This window comes from Marmota monax, unplaced genomic scaffold (assembly GCF_021218885.2).
Source record: "Marmota monax isolate L192 unplaced genomic scaffold, Marmota_monax_Labrador192_F-V1.1 WCK01_AAM20220418_F8-fsc00021, whole genome shotgun sequence".
Taxonomy (NCBI): domain Eukaryota; kingdom Metazoa; phylum Chordata; class Mammalia; order Rodentia; family Sciuridae; genus Marmota; species Marmota monax.
Window position 1 is genome coordinate 22,921,146 of NW_026695228.1, and position 16,559 is coordinate 22,937,704.

Genomic DNA, 16,559 nt, shown 5'->3' on the forward strand with positions numbered 1-16,559 from the left:
ACAGTCCACTCCTGGCTAACGTGAAACGGGTCGCCTCGGCTTGTGAGGAAAGCAAGCTGCTCTTAGAGGGTCCAGAACCTGCGGGACCGCAATGTTGGGCCAATGAAAGACCTCGGAATATGGGCCTGCGCGAGTCTCGTCCGGTGGAAGAGGACAAGGAACGTGGCCTGTAGATGAAAAAAAGAAGAGGGTTTGCGGTCTGCAGCGCGAACCAATGAGAAGCAGGGGAGGTGGGGCCTGTGCACAAATTGGCCAGTAAAGACAAAGCTTTTACGGGCGGGTTCCTCCCCCTCCACAGCGTGGCTCCAGTTCTGCGCATGCGCTTTTAGGTGGACTACGGGGCGCCGCTGAGCCAAGTGGGCAAAAGGAACACAGCAGTGCGCTCGGGTCACATGACACGGGGGTGCCGAATTCCGCTGGAGTCAGGGCCACTTCCTGTAGGTGAAGGTTGAAGGACCCTAAGGGTCGAGCTGGCATAGAAGCATACTGTGCATGTTGACCTCGATTCGCGACTTGAGATCGAGAGTCGGCCTTGGAATTCGTGCTGTCCAACGGAGAGAGGCCTGGCTTGGGCCAAGAGGGTCGCACTCGCTAACTTGGGGGCGTGGTCTCCTGCGTCTTGGTGACGTAGACGTGGGGTGGGCTCTCCACTGGGCTTGAGATTGGGGGTCCTGTGTAAAAGAGGGGCGGGGCTTCCAGCTGATACATTGACAAATAGGTAAGTGGGAAGAATAACTGTTATTAGTGCCGTTGTCGCATTGGTTTAGCTTGAGTGGTGGTGACGTAAGGGAGTGGGGTTGGAGTCGTGAGAGGCGTGGCCCGGCCTCGGGAGGCGCGGCTAGCCTCTGACGCGTTTGGGGCGTGGTCTGATAGAATTGGGGGCGTGGCCTCTTAGAAACTCTCGATAAGGGGCGTGGCCCAGGATCCTACCTGGAAGAGGGGACGTGCCTTCTTCCGGTTGAGATTGTCGGTGGCGCCCAGGTCTTGGCACTGAGCTTTTCTCCCTTAGGTTCCACCTCATGGAGAACCCCGCGGTCACCGCCCCTGCCGAGGGCTTCTTCCCCTCGTTCCTGCTCGTGACTTGCGGAACACTGTTGGCTGCCCTGCTGGGCGCCGCTCACAGACTGGGGCTCTTCTATCAGCTGATGCACAAGGTGCCAGGGCACAGCGGGAGGCGGGCTGGGGACACCCAAGGAAGGAGGGCCCTTATGGTGCGCTTCCAACTCAACTCAGTTTACAGGTGGGGAAAGCGAGTCTCAACTAGTCCAGAGTGGTGGGGAGAGTTTTTCTAAGGCTTAGCCCCCATTTCCAAGTTGTATGTGGGTCCTGGACTTTGCCACTACTAAGAGATAAGGGAAACTATCGGTGCCTGGACACACACACTCCGCCTGCCTCTTTACCCAGGGACCTGAGCCCTTATCACAGAGCAGAGGACACCACCTAGGATCGTGCTGCCTTAGCCCAGTGGCATAAGTGGGCTGAAGGCAGACATGAGAGGGTGTGGCTGTGATAATTGCAATCTGCTGAGCTTAACGTTTTAGAGGAATTTTCTCACCCATCCCTACCCACCTCCTGAAAGCAGGTGCTGCTGTTTCTTTTCTCATTTCCTCAAGAGGAAATGGTGGTCCAGAGAGGTTGTTTACCCTAGGCCATAGGTTTGGGTAGAGCTGACCCCCCAAGTCTCACTCCAGACCACTTGCTGTCTGTCAAGAATTTACTCCTTCCCAGACCCTTTCCTCAGTCCCTCCCTCTTCTAGTGAGGAGCCATGTCACTGATGTTGAAGTTTGTAGAGATTTAAGGTGATGAGGATGCTGGGGCTGGGATGCTTGGCTCAGTCTGTGCTAGCAGGCGTGCTTCTGTTCCAGGCATGTGGTGGCTGGCAGCTTGCCAGCTGGCCCTGGGCCTGCTCAACAGTGAGTGGGAAGGATCAGGTAGGCTGAAGTAGCAGTCCAAGTGCCTGGCCCTGCAGGGATACCAGTGAACAGGCAGGAGTCCCTGCTAGTGGCTCCCTGCCCTGGCTATACTCCTGTGGGTTCTGTATATCCATCTTCCCTCTCTTCTTGTCCCAAGAAAGGCAGTGTAACATGGGTGCTTAAGAAAGAGGGTTCTTTCTATTGAACTTTGAATCTTGTTTGGCAAGTCTTGGTGTCCTCACCTGGATGAGAGAGATGATAAGAAGAGAATATGATAAGATGAGGTGCCCTGCCCTGAGCCTAATGTATAGTATGGTATGTGTTTAACCAACACCCAAGTTACCCTGACCTCTGACCTTGCTCCTGGCCCTTCTCCCAGCTGCCCATGCTGTAGCCCTTGACAGTCTTGCTCTTGTGGCTCAGGTGGACGAGACGAGTGTCCGGCATGGAGGGGAAAATGTGGCAGCTGTGCTGAGGGCCCACGGTGTACGGTTCATTTTCACACTGGTTGGTGGGCACATTTCCCCGCTTCTGGTGGCCTGTGAGAAGCTGGGCATCCGCGTGGTAGACACGCGCCATGAGGTCACTGCTGTCTTTGCCGCTGATGCTGTGGCTCGCCTGACAGGTGAGGGCAGTACAGAGAGGACTGGGGGCTGGTGGGACAGTGGCATAGGGCATCTCTGAGTAAGAGTGGCTTTTGGGAGGTAGGAGGATGGCTGGAGGGTGGGCATGGCTGTGACAGGGTCTTTGTTTCAGGGACGGTGGGTGTGGCGGCAGTGACGGCAGGTCCTGGCCTCACCAATACAGTGACTGCTGTGAAGAATGCTCAGGTGGCACAGTCCCCAGTCCTGCTCCTGGGAGGGGCCGCCAGTACCTTGCTGCAGGTGCCTATCCTTGTGGAGTGCAGGGGCTTTAGGGAGGTTCCAAGGGGCTCATATGGTAATGGTCACACCCTGTCTCTGCCAGAAACGGGGTGCTCTCCAGGCCATTGATCAGATGTCCCTATTCCGGCCACTCTGCAAGTTCTGTGCATCTGTACGGAGGGTGCGGGACATTATTCCCACCCTGAGGGCTGCAATGGCAGCTGCCCAGTCGGGCACCCCAGGTAGGTGGGGTGGAGTGCTGGGCAGTGGTCAGACCTAGAGGCTCGGGGAGGTGCTGCAGGCTCAGCCTCCTCCCTGACCCCATAGGTCCAGTGTTTGTGGAGCTTCCTGTCGATGTGCTGTATCCCTACTACATGGTCCAGAAGGAGATGGTGCCAGCCAAGTTGCCCAAAGGCCTCATGGGTCGAGTGATCTCCTGGTGAATAGAGCCATTCCCACTACACTGTCCCCCCTCCCCCGCTCACCTGCAGCCTCCTCTTTGCACACATCCATCCTCCTTTGACCCATTCATTGATTTGAACATGGACTGAGAGAAACCAGCTGTGGGGAGAGCATCCAAAGTAGAAGGAACTGCATGTGCAAAGGTCCTGAGGCAGGAATGAAATTGGTGGGTTGGGAAAGCAAGGTGGCAGCAGGTGAGCAGGGTGGAGAGGGAAAGAGGCTGAGCTCAAAGTAGCCCTCCTTCTCTTCCTCCTCCTCCTGTTTCTCCTTTCCCCTTCCCCTCTGCCTTTCCCTTTGCTTGTCTTTGCTCCTGCTTCAATATTTAGTGAGCCCCAGCTATGGCATGGGGTGACATTGATGGACAAGATAGGTCTCTTAGAAGTAATCTGGGGGCTGGCTCAAGCAACAGGGAATTTATTTTATGGCCTTGTTCTTGATGCTCTTAGCCCTCTGGACTCCTGATCACCTGTTCCCTACTTCTCTCTCTCTCCCTCCACACCCCTGTCGTGGTGCCCCTTTCAAGGCTAGCTCTTCCCTTGCCTTTCCTTTAAACTGTGGGTTCTCATGGGTCTGTCTTTGGCCTCATCTCTCTCTCTGCAACCTTGACTCCTTAACAGCAATCATGCTTCTGGCTTCGAGCTCCAGTGGCTTCCTGCCAACACCCACGTATCTGTCTTTAGTTGGATTGAGAGTTCCCTGAGGGCAAGGCCTGGGCAAGATTTCTCTTTGCCTCCAGGGCCTTAAGAAAACTCAAGGCTTCGGAAAACGCTCTTAACAGGGGAACAATGTTAATAACTCCGGCTTGGTTGAATGCTTCGCAAAGTACCTTATACCCTTGGTTGAAGCTTGGAAGGGAAGGTTTTTTTTTTTTTTTTTTTTTTAAATAAATGGAGGAGGAAGCTGAGAAAGGTGAAGTCACTTGCTCAAAGTCACACAGCTAGGAAGTGGCATAACCTGGGGGGCCCAAGCCGACATCTACCTGACCCACAGGCACCACCCCCATCCTGACACCTTGCGTTTGCATTACTTGTTTCTGCAGGGGCCTTGTCAAGTTGGGGAGGCCACAGAGGCTTCTGAGAGCAGACAGGCAGCTGGAAGCTTGGTGTCCCTAGGCCATTGCTTATGCACCTCTGTTCTTTCCACTTTGCTCCCAGTCGCTTTCCTGGTCCCTCACCTTCCTTGGCTGGAATCCCTCTGGTGCACTCTGGTAATTGGCTGCTTCATTTCCTCCTCGCAGGTACTTAAAGAATTGCCTGGCCAACCTGTTTGTGGGGGCTTGGGAGCCTCAGCCTGAAGGGCCCCTGCCCCTGGACATCCCCCAGGCATCCCCTCAACAGGTGAATTTCTTACCTGGCCCAGGTTCCCCATCTGGCAGAGCTCTACAGACCCTCTCCCAGAGCCAGGATTGGGACCTTAGTCTTGCGGGCGGATGGTGACTCAGGGACAACCCTTTGAGCCCCACTTCTTGCCCCAGGTTCAGCGCTGTGTGGAGATCCTGAGCCGGGCCAAGAAGCCCCTGTTGTTGCTGGGGAGTCAGGCCCTGCTGCCCCCAGTACCTGCTGACAAGCTTCGGTGAGGAGCTCTAGCCTAGCCCTTGTTCCCAATCCCTGGTCTTCTGGTGCCCTGTGGGGAGGGAGGAGGCCCTGGGCACATTGATCTCTGCTTTGCCTGAACCCCCAGGGCTGCTGTGGAGACCCTAGGCGTCCCCTGCTTCCTGGGGGGGATGGCACGGGGGCTGCTGGGCCGCAACCACCCCCTCCACATCCGGCAGAACCGCGGTGCAGCCCTGAAGAAAGCAGATGTTGTCCTCCTGGCAGGTGGGCCTCAGCACCCTCCCTCCCTCCAGAAACCTCCTTCCCCATGACTCTGCCCTCCTCATCACTGATACCCGCCCCCCACCACCTGCCCTCTTTCCTCTGCCTTCACACCTTCCCTTTTGAACAGTCTTGAGTCTGAAATTCTGCTGAACCCCTCCCAGGATGCAGTTGTGTGCTGTGCCTGGGCTTCCACTGAGGGTGAACCCTAGTGTCCCTGCCGTGTCTTACATTTACACAAAAAGCCCTTTGAATCCTGTGCCAAGTGCATAATAGGCATTCTCTGTATACAGTCTTACTGTATACAGTCAGGCATTTCTTAACAACAGGGTTACATCCTGAGAGATGTATTGTGTGAACATCATCAAGTGAACTTATGAAAAATAATGTGGCTGTGACATCACTGGGTGATGTCATGTCATGGGACCATAGTCACATGTGTGTGTGATCTGCCACTGACCAGAACATTGTTATGTGGTTCCAGGACTGTAATAACCTTCCCCAAACTCAGTGATTTCTTAAGACCTACCTAGAGGTTTGGTGGTAATTCTGGGTTTGGTCAGACTGGTTCATGAGTCTAACTCTGGCCAGGCAGCTGTGCTAATGGAGATGGGCCTTGCTCATTTATTTGGGAATTGCCTGGCTCTGTGGCTGTTCAAGGGTGTCTCGGCTGGATAACCAAGTCTCCATGTTTACCTCCATGTTCTGCATCCTCCAGCAGCCAGCAGGCTAGCCTGGGTTGGGTCACTATTTGGAGGATGAGAGACATGCTTTTTTTTTTTTTTTTTTTTTTTTTGTTTTTTGAGGCAGGGTCTTGTGAAGTCACTAGGGCCTCTCTGAGTTACTGAGGTTGGCTTTGAACTTGTGATTATCCTGTTTTAGTCTCCTGAGTTTCTGGGATTACAGGTGTGTGCCACCACACCTGGCCTCTTTTTTTTTCTTTGCTATGCTGGAGATTGAACCCATGGCCTTGTGCATGGCAGGCAAGCTCTGTACTACTGAGCTCCCATCTTTGCCTTGAGGCGTCTTTACCCTGGTCTTAGGAATGGCATGCTATTGCTTCTGCCACATTCTGTTGGCCAGAGCTGCTCATGACGCCAGCCCAGATTCAAGAGCTGCAAAGTCATTGCAAATGGTATAGGAACAGGGAGAGGTGAAGAATGGGAACTATATAACAGTGTCCACAGTGGATTAAAAGTAAGGTAGTGGGCATCACCTAGGGCACTGACCCTCTGATATTGATGCCCTATCCCTCATCCCAGGAGCTGTGTGTGACTTTCGCCTCTCCTATGGCCGTATCCTCAGCCATAAGAGCAAGATAATTATCATCAATCGGAACCGAGATGATATGTTGCTCAACTCAGACATCTTCTGGAAGCCCCAGGAGGCTGTGCAGGGTGAGCCCCCAGTATCCTCACCATTTACATGGTCGCTCTCCTCATGGCCTCTGCTGCAGCTGACTTGAGCTGGGTACTGGGAGATCAAGGCCCAGACCCTGCCCTATGGGACACCCAGGCAACCTGAGACACATTTGGTTGTCAGGCTGGTGGGTGTTTCCATAGGAACAAATGGAGAGGTGGGTATGGGGGTAGGGGGCTGGAAATGTGCACATGATCACTTGCTTGGGTACATTTGAACTGCCTGTTGCCCTCTCTGTGTCAGCTTATTTGTTGGCCCCTGAGACTCTGCATCCCATCCCTTTCTGTGCTCTACTTTGCTCGTCATTCTGAGGACAGCGATTCTCCCCCATGGTGTGGGAGCATTCTTAGGTGGGCAGCAGGTCTAGTGTATTTGTGTTTGGGAATGTCCACCCTACCAGCTGGTGGGCATTCACCTGGAAGGGGAACTGGCAGAGGAGGAGAAGGGCTGTTTAGGGCCAGGACAGAAAGGACATGGCCCAAAGTGGGAAAAGACTGAGTGAGGAACTGAACATCTCCAGGCCTCCGATCACTTCTCAAGTGGGGTGTTTACTCATTCACCACCTGGATGCTCACTGCAGGCTCCTGTGTGCCTTAGTTTGAGAGACCTCCTTAAGTGGGGCAGAGCTATTTTTATTGCTGTGTTTTGAAAGTAGAATTGACAGGACTTCATGATATGGGGTGTAAGGGACAGGGAGGTGACAAGGTTGGATTGGATTTGTAACTTGCTTTGTATTCCCTAAACCTCATTTCCCTGGTTTGTGCTGTGTCTTGCCAGGGCTGCCCTTATCTGGTTCTGGTGACTTAGGTGTGTTTAGCCTGTTTTGCCCTAGGAGCACCCTGGCCTGCTTCCATGCCTTCTGCTTGGATGCTGCTCTTGGCTTCCTGCCATCTTCAGGCCTCCGGTGCTGAGGGCAGGAGGAAGGCACTGCTTTGAAGCTGTGCTCTCTCTGTTCTCTAGGAGATGTGGCCTCCTTCATGCTGAAGCTGGTAGAAGGCCTTCAGGGCCAGATGTGGGCTCCAGAGTGGGCAGAAGAGCTGCGGGAAGCGGATCGGCAGAAGGAGCAGACCTTTCGGTGGGGGCTGGATGGCGTGGACATGGGAGGGTGTGTTCCCAGCAGGCTCTGCCAAGGGGCCTACTGACTTTTTGCAGCCCTGTTGTAGGGAGAAGGCAGCGATGCCTGTAGCCCAGCACCTGAACCCATTGAGGGTGTTGCAGCTGGTGGAGGAGACTTTGCCTGACAACTCCTTTCTTGTGGTTGATGGTGGGGACTTCGTAGCAACTGCTGCCTACCTGGTACAGCCCCGAGGCCCCCTGCGCTGGCTTGATCCTGGTAAGGAGAAGCCCACACCTAGGGAAGCTTTCATAATCCAGACCCTTCACAACTATCTGTATTTTTTGTCCTTCTAGGGGCCTTTGGGACTTTGGGAGTTGGCGCAGGGTTTGCACTTGGGGCCAAGCTGTGCCAGCCAGATGCTGAGGTGAGGTGCGGGAAATGGGAGACTTCTTTTTTCTGGGTCATGAGCCGCCCTAACCATTCTTGTTCCCCCTACCAGGTCTGGTGTCTGTTTGGGGATGGAGCCTTTGGTTACAGTCTCATTGAGTTTGACACATTTGTCAGACACAAGGTAACTGGGTTTCCCTGAGGGAAGCTTAGAGCCCCTTCTGGGAGAGGCTGTCAGGGGTGGGCTGAGAAGGGGTAGCCTCTGTGGCAGAGGCCCTGTTTTCTGGCTAGACTGGCCTTTGGGTTGAAGGTTGTGCCTGGTCCTATTTTTTTTTCCTGCAGATTCCAGTGATGGCCTTGGTAGGCAATGATGCCGGCTGGACCCAGATTTCTCGGGAGCAGGTGCCCAGATTGGGCAGCAATGTGGCCTGTGGCCTGGCCTACACTGGTGAGGGGTCTGGGCAGGGTGTGTGTGGGTAGGTGGGGTCCTATCTCAGGCCCATCAGGGCTAGTGTTCCTCTCCTGGACTGGCTACATTCTGGGCTGGGCCTCTGCCAGTATCTGACTTGCTCTCTTTTAGATTATCACAAAGCAGCCATGGGTCTGGGGGCCCAGGGCTTGCTACTCTCACGGGAGAATGAAGATCATGTGGTCAAGGTGCTGCGTGATGGCCAGCAGCAGTGCCGGGATGGCCACCCAGTCGTGATCAACATTCTCATTGGGAGGACGGACTTCCGTGATGGCTCCATTTCTGTATAGGGCCTTGTGGGTCAGTACACTTGGCTCCCTTCCTATATCTGGACTTCCTGGATGGTTTAGAGTCTCATCCTTGCCTGCTCTGAGCCTATTCCATGAGGTCAATAACTACAGTTATCCCGAGAAAGGTGTGGAGGGATCAAAGCTCAAGAGGTACCAGACAGCCATGGAGAACCTTGGGCCTTTGTCTCTGTGGGTCCAACTGTGCCTCTCTACCCTCCTCTCTTACGTATGGACTGAATAAATCACTTCTGGCCCAGGTGGGCCCAAGGACTCAGCTGCAGAACCTGTGCATATTGATTTATTGTCCACAAAGATGGAGGTGAGGGAAAGAAGAGGGAGACAGGAAGGGTACCTTACTCTCCCACTGGCTTACTGGGGATTTCAGGGTGCCTGGGCACTGCAAACTCTTCTCCCCTCTGTGGTCCCTGAAAGTCCCACATACCCGCTCTAGTCGGGCCCATGCACACTAGTCCTCACACACAGACACACACATGCACGGAGGCAATAAATATGTTCCGTACCAAAGTGCCCCCAACCTGACACTTCAGGTGGGGTCCCTCCAAAAGGGAGGGGTTAAGTGCTCAATTTTTTCAGGAGTGGGGAATGGGAGCTTGGGAGGGTAAGAGACAGACTCTGTTATCTCCATTTGCTGGTTGGAGGCCAATCATGGGTCTTCCCTGGAAAAGAGGGTGGGGAAACCAGCTCGCTCTTTATAAACCCCAGGCTGCCCCTATCCAGCTGGAGCCAGGATAGGGGCTGTTCCCCTCAACAGCACCTCATGATAGCCCTTGGACCCTCTGAGGGAGGGAGAAACGGAGTGCAGTGCTCAAAGCTAATACTGATTTGGTTGGCAGCAGCAAGAGGACTGACTAGGGGGTTTCTCACCACCCCAGGTGATGCTCACAGTAATTGGTATTTCCCTGGCAAAGGGGAGGCAAGAGAGGCCAGCCTAGCAAGCAGGAATCTGCCTTTTGGCAGCAAGAGAAGCCCTGGTGCTCAGAAAATATGGCTCTGACAGCTTGTCCCTAATATCCCTGCTGCCTGGCCTTTGCAGTAACTAGTGCCCAAATACAGGCCGCTGGAAACTGGGAGTGATTCTCGGCATGAGAGGTTGGTACCTTGACAACTCCCTAGAAACCAGGAGTTCGGCCTGAGCAACAGGTCTGGGCCTCTCAGGTCATTAGGGCACTGCCTTGGCTACGAGGAACCTTCCTTAGTAACCAGGGGCCCGCCCGCTCTGCGGGCTCAGAGGCACACGTTGATCTGCTTGGAGAGTTCTCTCTCCAGGTCCAGGATGAGGGCGTCAAAGTCTTTGAGATTCAGGTGCGGGTTGAAAGGCGCGTCAAACTCGTCTTCAAAGTCTGCAGCGCCCCTTGGTCCGCCAGCTTCCTCGTCGTCGTCGTCGTCCTCGCTGTCGCTGCCAGTCACGTGGTCGTAGTCGGGCCCAGACAGGAAATCCCGCCCACAGGGTAGGAAGTCCCGCCCGCAAACGCTCCAGTCGCCAGCGTAGCGGTTGCTGGGAGGGCTTTCTGGGCCTCCGCGGCCGCGGGGCCGAGTCACCACTTCGGGGCCCGCTAGCGGCAAGTGCAGAGGTGGCTGTCGTTTGGGCCGCAAGTATGGTGCGACCTCCGGAGCCTCTGGGGGCCGGCGGGGATCTGCGGGAGCGGAGGGCGAGCTTGTGGTGACTTCCACGCACATTAAGCAGCATCGAGGACCTGATTGGCCTCTGGAAAGGCAAGGCCTTGGACCGCATTAGCATTTCATTGGCGGGCTAGAACTGGTTGCTTAGGCAACCGGGCCTGAATGGTCCGCCAGGAGGCGGGGCCTCTGGCCGCATCAAAGAGGGATTGGCTGGATCTGAACCGGTTGCTGAGGCAACCGGGTAGCGGTTTACCTGCGAGGGGGCGTGGCCTGCTATAAATCCCAGAATTTAGCCACAGGGGAACGCATCTCCACGACTGCCTTTCTGTATTGGCGGCGCAGGCCGTGAGTGTACTCACCTGGCCAAGACTGCAGCAGGTAGTGGAGCACCTCGATGTGCCGTTTGAAGTCCACTGCGCTGGCGAGGCCTGGGCCAGTGTTGCGTATGCGGGGCCGGGCGGGTGCCTGGCGCGCTGGCAGCAACACTGGCCCAAAGCACACAGCCAGGTTCTGCGGAGTCATGCGGTTGTGGGCGTGGAAGGAGGAGACAAGGCGCAGGTGGTCCAGGAGAAACGTTAGCGTGGCCTGGGGAGAGGGTTGCGATGGTGGGCAGGAGGCAGGCAAAGTTGAACCCCTGCTGCCCCTGTGAGATACTAAGATGGCTCAGAGTGGGAAACAGGTTCAAGGTTTCATAACTGGAAAGAGGCTGAGATAAGACTATTAATCACTAGATATTAGTATGAGGATACCATTTTGCTGGAGGGGGGAGATTGAGGCTAAGGACAGTTTAGCTTTGGAATGACAGAGGTTGGGCCCACTCCTCTGTTAGGCTGGGTTGTCATGAATCCCATTATACAGATGAAGGAATTGAGGCCCAGGGAGGGAAAGAACTTGTCCAAGATCGCACAGTCAGGAATTTCTCTTCCTAGTAGGTAGACGGATCTGTATTTTTACTCTGTGTTTGAAATATCCAGAGTCTGTGTTTGAAATATCCTGACTCTGACCTTGGGCAATTCACTTAATTGTTTTGGGCCTCAGTTTCCAAATTGGTATTGCTCACTCCATGTCCTGCAGCTCCCATTGATACCACCAGGGCCAACTCACCCTTTCCACATCTGGCAGGCAGTTGAGGAGGCTGCGGGTGCCTTCAGGACTTGGGTGAACTCTGCTTGGGGGCCCTTGGGCCATGGCCTCCAAAACCACCTGATAGAGGGGCTGGGTGATGAGTGGGGTAGGCAACTCTCGAAGATAATCCTTGAGGATGCCTGCAGACACAGGGCCCCCTCTGGTCAGAGCACCCCTGGCTTCTGAGGCCAGAGGGGTCCCCGAGGCTGGAAGTGGGTAGAAGAAGAGGAGAGCAGATGCAGGAGAGTGAAAACAGGTTAGACATGAGGGGTGAGGTCCTAGCAGGGCCACCAGACCAGCTTTGAGGTGAGGGTTGAAAGGAAGTGAGTAAGCAGGGGAATGGGGGCTAGGCTGACCCGTGATGACATTGATATCTGGGTACAGGTCCTCGGAGAGGCAGACAGCTGCACTGTCTCGCTCAAAGGCATCCCGAAGCTCTTTCTTCACTGCTGCTGAGCCACACAGACGGTACAGCCCTACTACCTGGGTGTGGGGACAGAGAGAGGATGTCCTGCTGGGGCCACAGACTGATCAGACCCCAGTGGGTTGGGGGATGGAGGTCTGGGCCAGGGTGTCAGTGGACATTGGGCTTGGAGGGTGGGAACTGACTACCACTGGCTGCTTCCTACTCCAACGACACTTGTCAGGGAGTTCTTCCCTGGGTGCTCAGACAACCTGTCCTCACAACCCTTTGTTTGGATCTGTCATCTTGGCTCCCACCTCCTCTGACTTTTCAAGTAGCTTCTTATATCCTCCAGGAAGCTTCTCTGTCAGCCAAGCCAGGTCCTGCTTTAAGCTCTCCTAGCTCCTGGGTACCTCCTCCTTTTAACTTGCCTTCCAGTTGCAGTCTTACATTTGTGAGCTGCTAGACTTTTCTGAGACTCTGAGCTTGTGAGGGCCAGGATCCTGTTATCAAATGGGTGGGTTACCCATGGGTTCTGACTTGGCGTGTGGGGAGGTGTGTCTCTTGCCCTTATCTAAGCTAGGGTTGGAACTAGGAGTAGCCCAGGCTGGAGGATAGGTGTTCATACCCTGGGGTTTTGGGAGTGGGTCTAAGGTTTGGGGGTCAGCAGATGGGGGGGGGGCCTGGGACTTACCCGAAGCCCTCGGCGCTCAATCTGCCCAACACACTTCTGAATGATGAGAGGCACTTGACCTGGAGGCTGCTCCCGCTCCACCAGCAGCGGCAGGGGCAGCCCAAAGACACGGGGCTCAGCTGTGGCAGGTGCTTCCTGCTGCTCCGACAAGGTCAGTTTGGCATACAGCAGCCCCTGGGGTTCCAGGCGTATGGCCAGCTGCTGGGCCTGGCACCCTGAGGACACAGAGAGGTTCCTGTGTCCTGGCCCCGCCGTTAGGCCAGGCCACACCCTTCGCCCTTCACTTAGCCCCCTAAGCTGGGTCCTGTGCCATATCCCTCTCCTAAAATTCCATTCCATGTCCTACCTCGGAAGACTGTGGGCAGCAGCACAGTGCCCTGAGCACAGGGCCTGTGCCGCCTCACACCAGGGTCCCAGGCAAGCACTAGGGCCCGCAGTAGCTGGGCTGCCTCCAGCTCCAGGTGAAAGGTGTGGTCCAGCCTTAGGAAGTCTGGTCCACTTCTCAGTGGCCCTGTCCGGGCCCGGGCCACTCCATCCACTTGCAGCAGGCAGCAGAGGTCTCTTGGGGTGGCCGCTGATGTTGGCCGCAGCCCCCCCAGCCCGTACAGGTGCAGGCTGAGGCGGCCCCAGAGTGCAGCAGGGGGTGCTCGGGCTGCTGAGTCCACCTCATAGGGCTGGAAGGTGGTGGGTGATGGGGGCCCTGCCGGGCGCTCTGGTGAGTCGCCATCACTGAGGTACCCAGCCTTCGGGCTCCGAGTGCCCCCGATCACTGCTGCCCGCCTTGGGGCCCCCACACTGCTGTCCAGGTGGTATCGGCTGATGACAGAGCCAGCAGGAGCAGCCCTCTCCCGCTCCCTGCCAGCCCGGGGGCCTCGCAGGCTCAGGCGGCGACGCAGCTCTGGCAGCTTCTTCATCTTCATGGAGAGGCGCCGGGCAGGGCCTGGGGACTTGGTGCGGGAGGTTTTGGTTGGGGGACTGGCGGGGGCTGCACCTATGAGAAGAGCAGACCTCAGGGTCCAGAACCTGGGCTGGGGACAGGGTATGAGGCATGTGTGCACCTAGGGAGGGACTGGGGACATGTGAGGCTTGAGGTCACTGGGAATGGGGAGGCAAGTGTGAGGCTTGTGCTTACCTTGGTGGGTAGGGCCCTCTGGCTCAGCTGAGCCTGGCTGTGGTCCCAAGGACTCAGGTACTGGGGATCTGGGGTCTTCTTCAGGGATGGGGTTGTACCAGATCTCGCCGGCAGGCTCTCCACTGCTAGATGTTCCTGGCCCCAAAACTGCTTCCTCAGGTGGCTTGGCCCCACTCAGCACCCATCTGCGGCTGCTGGGCTCCAAGCTCTGCAAGTAGGCTCCCCTACCTGTAGGGCTCCGAGATGTCTCAGGGCTTGGGGGACCCTCTGTTCCAGCCTGAGACCCTTCGAGGGCCTGGGGCTCTGGTTCTGGAGGGTTGGGCTCTGGGCGCTGGGCTGGTCGTCCTGGTGGAGAGCAAAGGGAATGAGACTCAGCTCCTTACCAGAGCAGCCCCAGCCTAGGGTTCTTCCCCTAGCAGGGCTGTGTTTGGGGTCCACTTAGTATTGGCCCTCACTCCATGCAATTGATTTGACAGGTGGGAATGCCCTTCCAGTTCTTGGTGCCTGCTGGTTTGTTTGGAATGGGACACCACCAGCTAGTGATCTCCTCAGCTGCCAGTTTAAGAGTCCCCTCTCAGTCCCTAGCATTCCAAAGGGGACTATGTTCTTCCAGGATCAGGGGTCCAGGTCAGGTGTCTTTGGGCCCACAGGCCCTTTATTCCTGTCTCCACTCTTCCAGCTCTCTCATTAATCCTGGCATGGAGGCCTGTCCTGTCCCCTCTCACTGGGTGGCCTTGGGCAAGTCACTTCCCCTCTTTGAGCCTCAGTGTCTGCCATGCGGAATGGGAAGATGCAACGCCCACCTCTGGGGAGACTTTAGGGTGTTAGTGTGGGAAGGGCTTCCAAGACATCATGTTATGGCTAAACGCAAGCCCTCAGCGGATGCTGGCTTGTACGGCTCCTGGGACAGGAGCAGGCATGATGACAAATGGAACAACGAAGACCAGTTGAATGCTGGTTCTCTCTGCAGCACCCAGTTCTTCCAAACTCTGTCCCGCTCCTAGGGTGGGCTCTGTCCCTTGGCTCAGCCCAGATCCCCAAATTCAACGCCTTGTGGCCTCCGCTTTGCTCCATCCTCTGTCTGACATCATGGGCTACTTCCTGTGTGTGTTTATGTGTGGGCACCCTGTCACTTATCTGGCCCTGGGAACCTTGGAAATCTTTGGAAAGGAAGGAGGGGTCAGGTCCATGGAGTGGTCTGGCCTTTAACTGGTTCCTTCCTGGGCTCTCTGACCTATGTAGCTTTGGTTTCTCTGAGGCCTTGTCTTGCTGCCAGTTGACCCACAATTCTCATCACCTTGGGTTTCCACCCCCCACTCCACCCTGTTTCAGGGGTCTCTATCATCAGTAGCAGAGGTCAAAGAGCTCTGGCCCAATCACCCAACTGCGGTGTGCCTTAGTTTCTCCATTTTCATAAAAAGGTACAATTTCCTGGGACTGCCCACGGCAGGCGCAGCTGCAGTCACTGGGGGAGCAGCTGCAGTCCTCAGTGTGCCGCTTCTCTGTCTGTGCAGGAGTACGCCCCCCATCTCCCATCCTGGCCTCCGGGGCTCCTGGTGCCCCCTTCGTCCTGCCTGATGGGGCCCCAGCGTCCCGGTGTCCGGGCCTCCCAGCCCCTCCTCCCCTCTACCCTCCAGGCGCTCCGTCGAGGCCCCATTTCCTGTCAGGGGTGAGGTCCCCCTCCCGGGCCTCCCAAGGAGCCCGCGGCGCTGGCATCTCAGGCCAGCTACACATAACGGTCCTCGCCCCCTCCCCCGCGGCCCCTTCCATCCAGGACCCTTGCCCGCCCGCGTCCTGAGCCTCTTGACCCACAGGAGGCTCTCCGGGGCTTCCCCGTCCTTCCAGTCGTCCCTGCTCGGGGTTCCTGGGACCCTAAGACGGGTGGGGCTCCGCGCCCTTTCCCTCCGCCGCGCCTCGCACTCACCGCGCTCCTTCGCGTCCGACTTTTTCCGGGGAAGTTTTTCCCGGCCCCGCAGGCGGGAGAAGGTTTTTCGGAGCAGGGGCTCGGCCATGCTGGGGCCCGGGCCGGGCCGAGTGCGCGCCCCGGGCTCCGGCCGCGCCGCCCGCTGCCCTCCCCGCCCCGCCCCGGCCTCCCTGCCTGCCCCCCGCCCCGCGCCGGCAGGAAGCGCATTCCGGGAATGCTTGGCCCAAACTTTTTTTTTTCCCCTTCCCGCGGCCGGAGCAGGCGATGCTGGGAGATGTAGTTGCCTGGGGCCGGGAGGGGACAGGATGGGGGCTCTGGGATACTCTTCTCCGCTCCAACTACCCAACTACGAATGAGGCACAGGCCTGGCTCTCCTCTTCCTTCTTACCCAGCATCCAGCAACTTCATGGGGTCTATCTCCAAAACGTATCCTGCATGTATCCCCTCCCCTCTGTCCCATCTAGTGCTTCAACCCGTGCAAGCCCCAGTATCACCCATTTGGTTATCGGGCCTATCTCCCCAGACCTCTTCCTTGGTCTCCCTAGTGCCACTCTGCCACCCTCCCCACCAACTCTCCTTACCACTTCCCAATTTCAGTTACTACTGCTGTTTAACAACCGCCCCCAAACTTAGTGGTGTAACTGGGTGCGGTGGCGCACGCCTGTAATCCCAGGAGGATAGCAAGTTCAAAGCCAGTCTGAGTAAAAGCGAGGTGCTACGCAACTCATTGAGATCATGTCTCTAAATAAAACACAAAGTAGGGCTGGAATGTGGCTCAGAGGTCGAATGCACCTGAGTTCAATCCCCGGTACCCAAACAAACTTGGTGTAAAACAGCTGCTTAATGCTCACAGTTGGCTGTGGGTCAGGAATATGGACTGGGCAGAGTCGACATTGTCTCAGTTGGGAAGACTGAGGCTAGGAGTAACTCAGAATGGAGAGGAGTGATCATCTGGAGGCATCTTC

General features: G+C 56.3%; 2 protein-coding genes across 4 annotated transcripts; one reads left to right on the forward strand and one right to left on the reverse strand.

Annotated features, from left to right (window-relative positions):
• On the forward strand, positions 1–8,949 carry Ilvbl (ilvB acetolactate synthase like). 3 transcript variants are annotated; one of them, XM_058576532.1, is made up of 16 exons: positions 1–230; positions 1,010–1,154; positions 2,338–2,539; positions 2,671–2,798; positions 2,881–3,019; positions 3,105–3,216; positions 4,477–4,576; positions 4,714–4,811; positions 4,920–5,056; positions 6,316–6,450; positions 7,433–7,547; positions 7,636–7,805; positions 7,883–7,953; positions 8,029–8,100; positions 8,259–8,364; positions 8,497–8,949. In XM_058576532.1, the coding sequence occupies exons 2-16, from the start codon at positions 1,020–1,022 to the stop codon at positions 8,673–8,675; spliced, it is 1,899 nt and encodes a 632-aa protein (XP_058432515.1). In that variant the 5' UTR covers positions 1–230; positions 1,010–1,019; the 3' UTR covers positions 8,676–8,949. The 3 variants fall into 3 exon arrangements, with proteins under 3 accessions (XP_058432515.1, XP_046292927.1, XP_046292926.1); XM_046436971.2 differs by lacking the exon at positions 1–230 and adding an exon at positions 312–437; XM_046436970.1 differs by lacking the exon at positions 1–230 and adding an exon at positions 444–718.
• An 8-nt stretch (positions 8,950–8,957) lies between these two features.
• Syde1 (synapse defective Rho GTPase homolog 1) lies at positions 8,958–15,742 on the reverse strand. The gene is made up of 8 exons (XM_046436969.2): positions 15,595–15,742; positions 13,671–14,015; positions 12,885–13,529; positions 12,539–12,753; positions 11,798–11,924; positions 11,421–11,581; positions 10,676–10,901; positions 8,958–10,330 (listed from the first exon to the last, which is right to left on the reverse strand). Exons 1-8 carry the CDS (start codon positions 15,680–15,682, stop codon positions 9,921–9,923), a joined length of 2,217 nt encoding a protein of 738 aa, XP_046292925.1. The 5' UTR covers positions 15,683–15,742; the 3' UTR covers positions 8,958–9,920.
• Between the last annotated feature and the right edge of the window lie 817 nt (positions 15,743–16,559).

Excerpts from the sequence above, each read along its gene's own strand:
- Syde1 (XM_046436969.2), bottom strand. The coding sequence starts at position 15,682 with ATGGCCGAGCCCCTGCTCCGAAAAACCTTCTCCCGCCTGCGGGGCCGG. Across the intron at positions 14,016-15,594 it reads GTCGGACGCGAAGGAGCGCG|GACGACCAGCCCAGCGCCCA; the intron begins GTGAGTGCGAGG and ends GCTCTCCACCAG. Across the intron at positions 12,754-12,884 it reads GCTGCCCACAGTCTTCCGAG|GGTGCCAGGCCCAGCAGCTG; the intron begins GTAGGACATGGA and ends CTGTGTCCTCAG.
- Ilvbl (XM_058576532.1), top strand. The coding sequence starts at position 1,020 with ATGGAGAACCCCGCGGTCACCGCCCCTGCCGAGGGCTTCTTCCCCTCG. Across the intron at positions 3,020-3,104 it reads TGCCCAGTCGGGCACCCCAG|GTCCAGTGTTTGTGGAGCTT; the intron begins GTAGGTGGGGTG and ends CTGACCCCATAG. Across the intron at positions 3,217-4,476 it reads ATGGGTCGAGTGATCTCCTG|GTACTTAAAGAATTGCCTGG; the intron begins GTGAATAGAGCC and ends TCCTCCTCGCAG.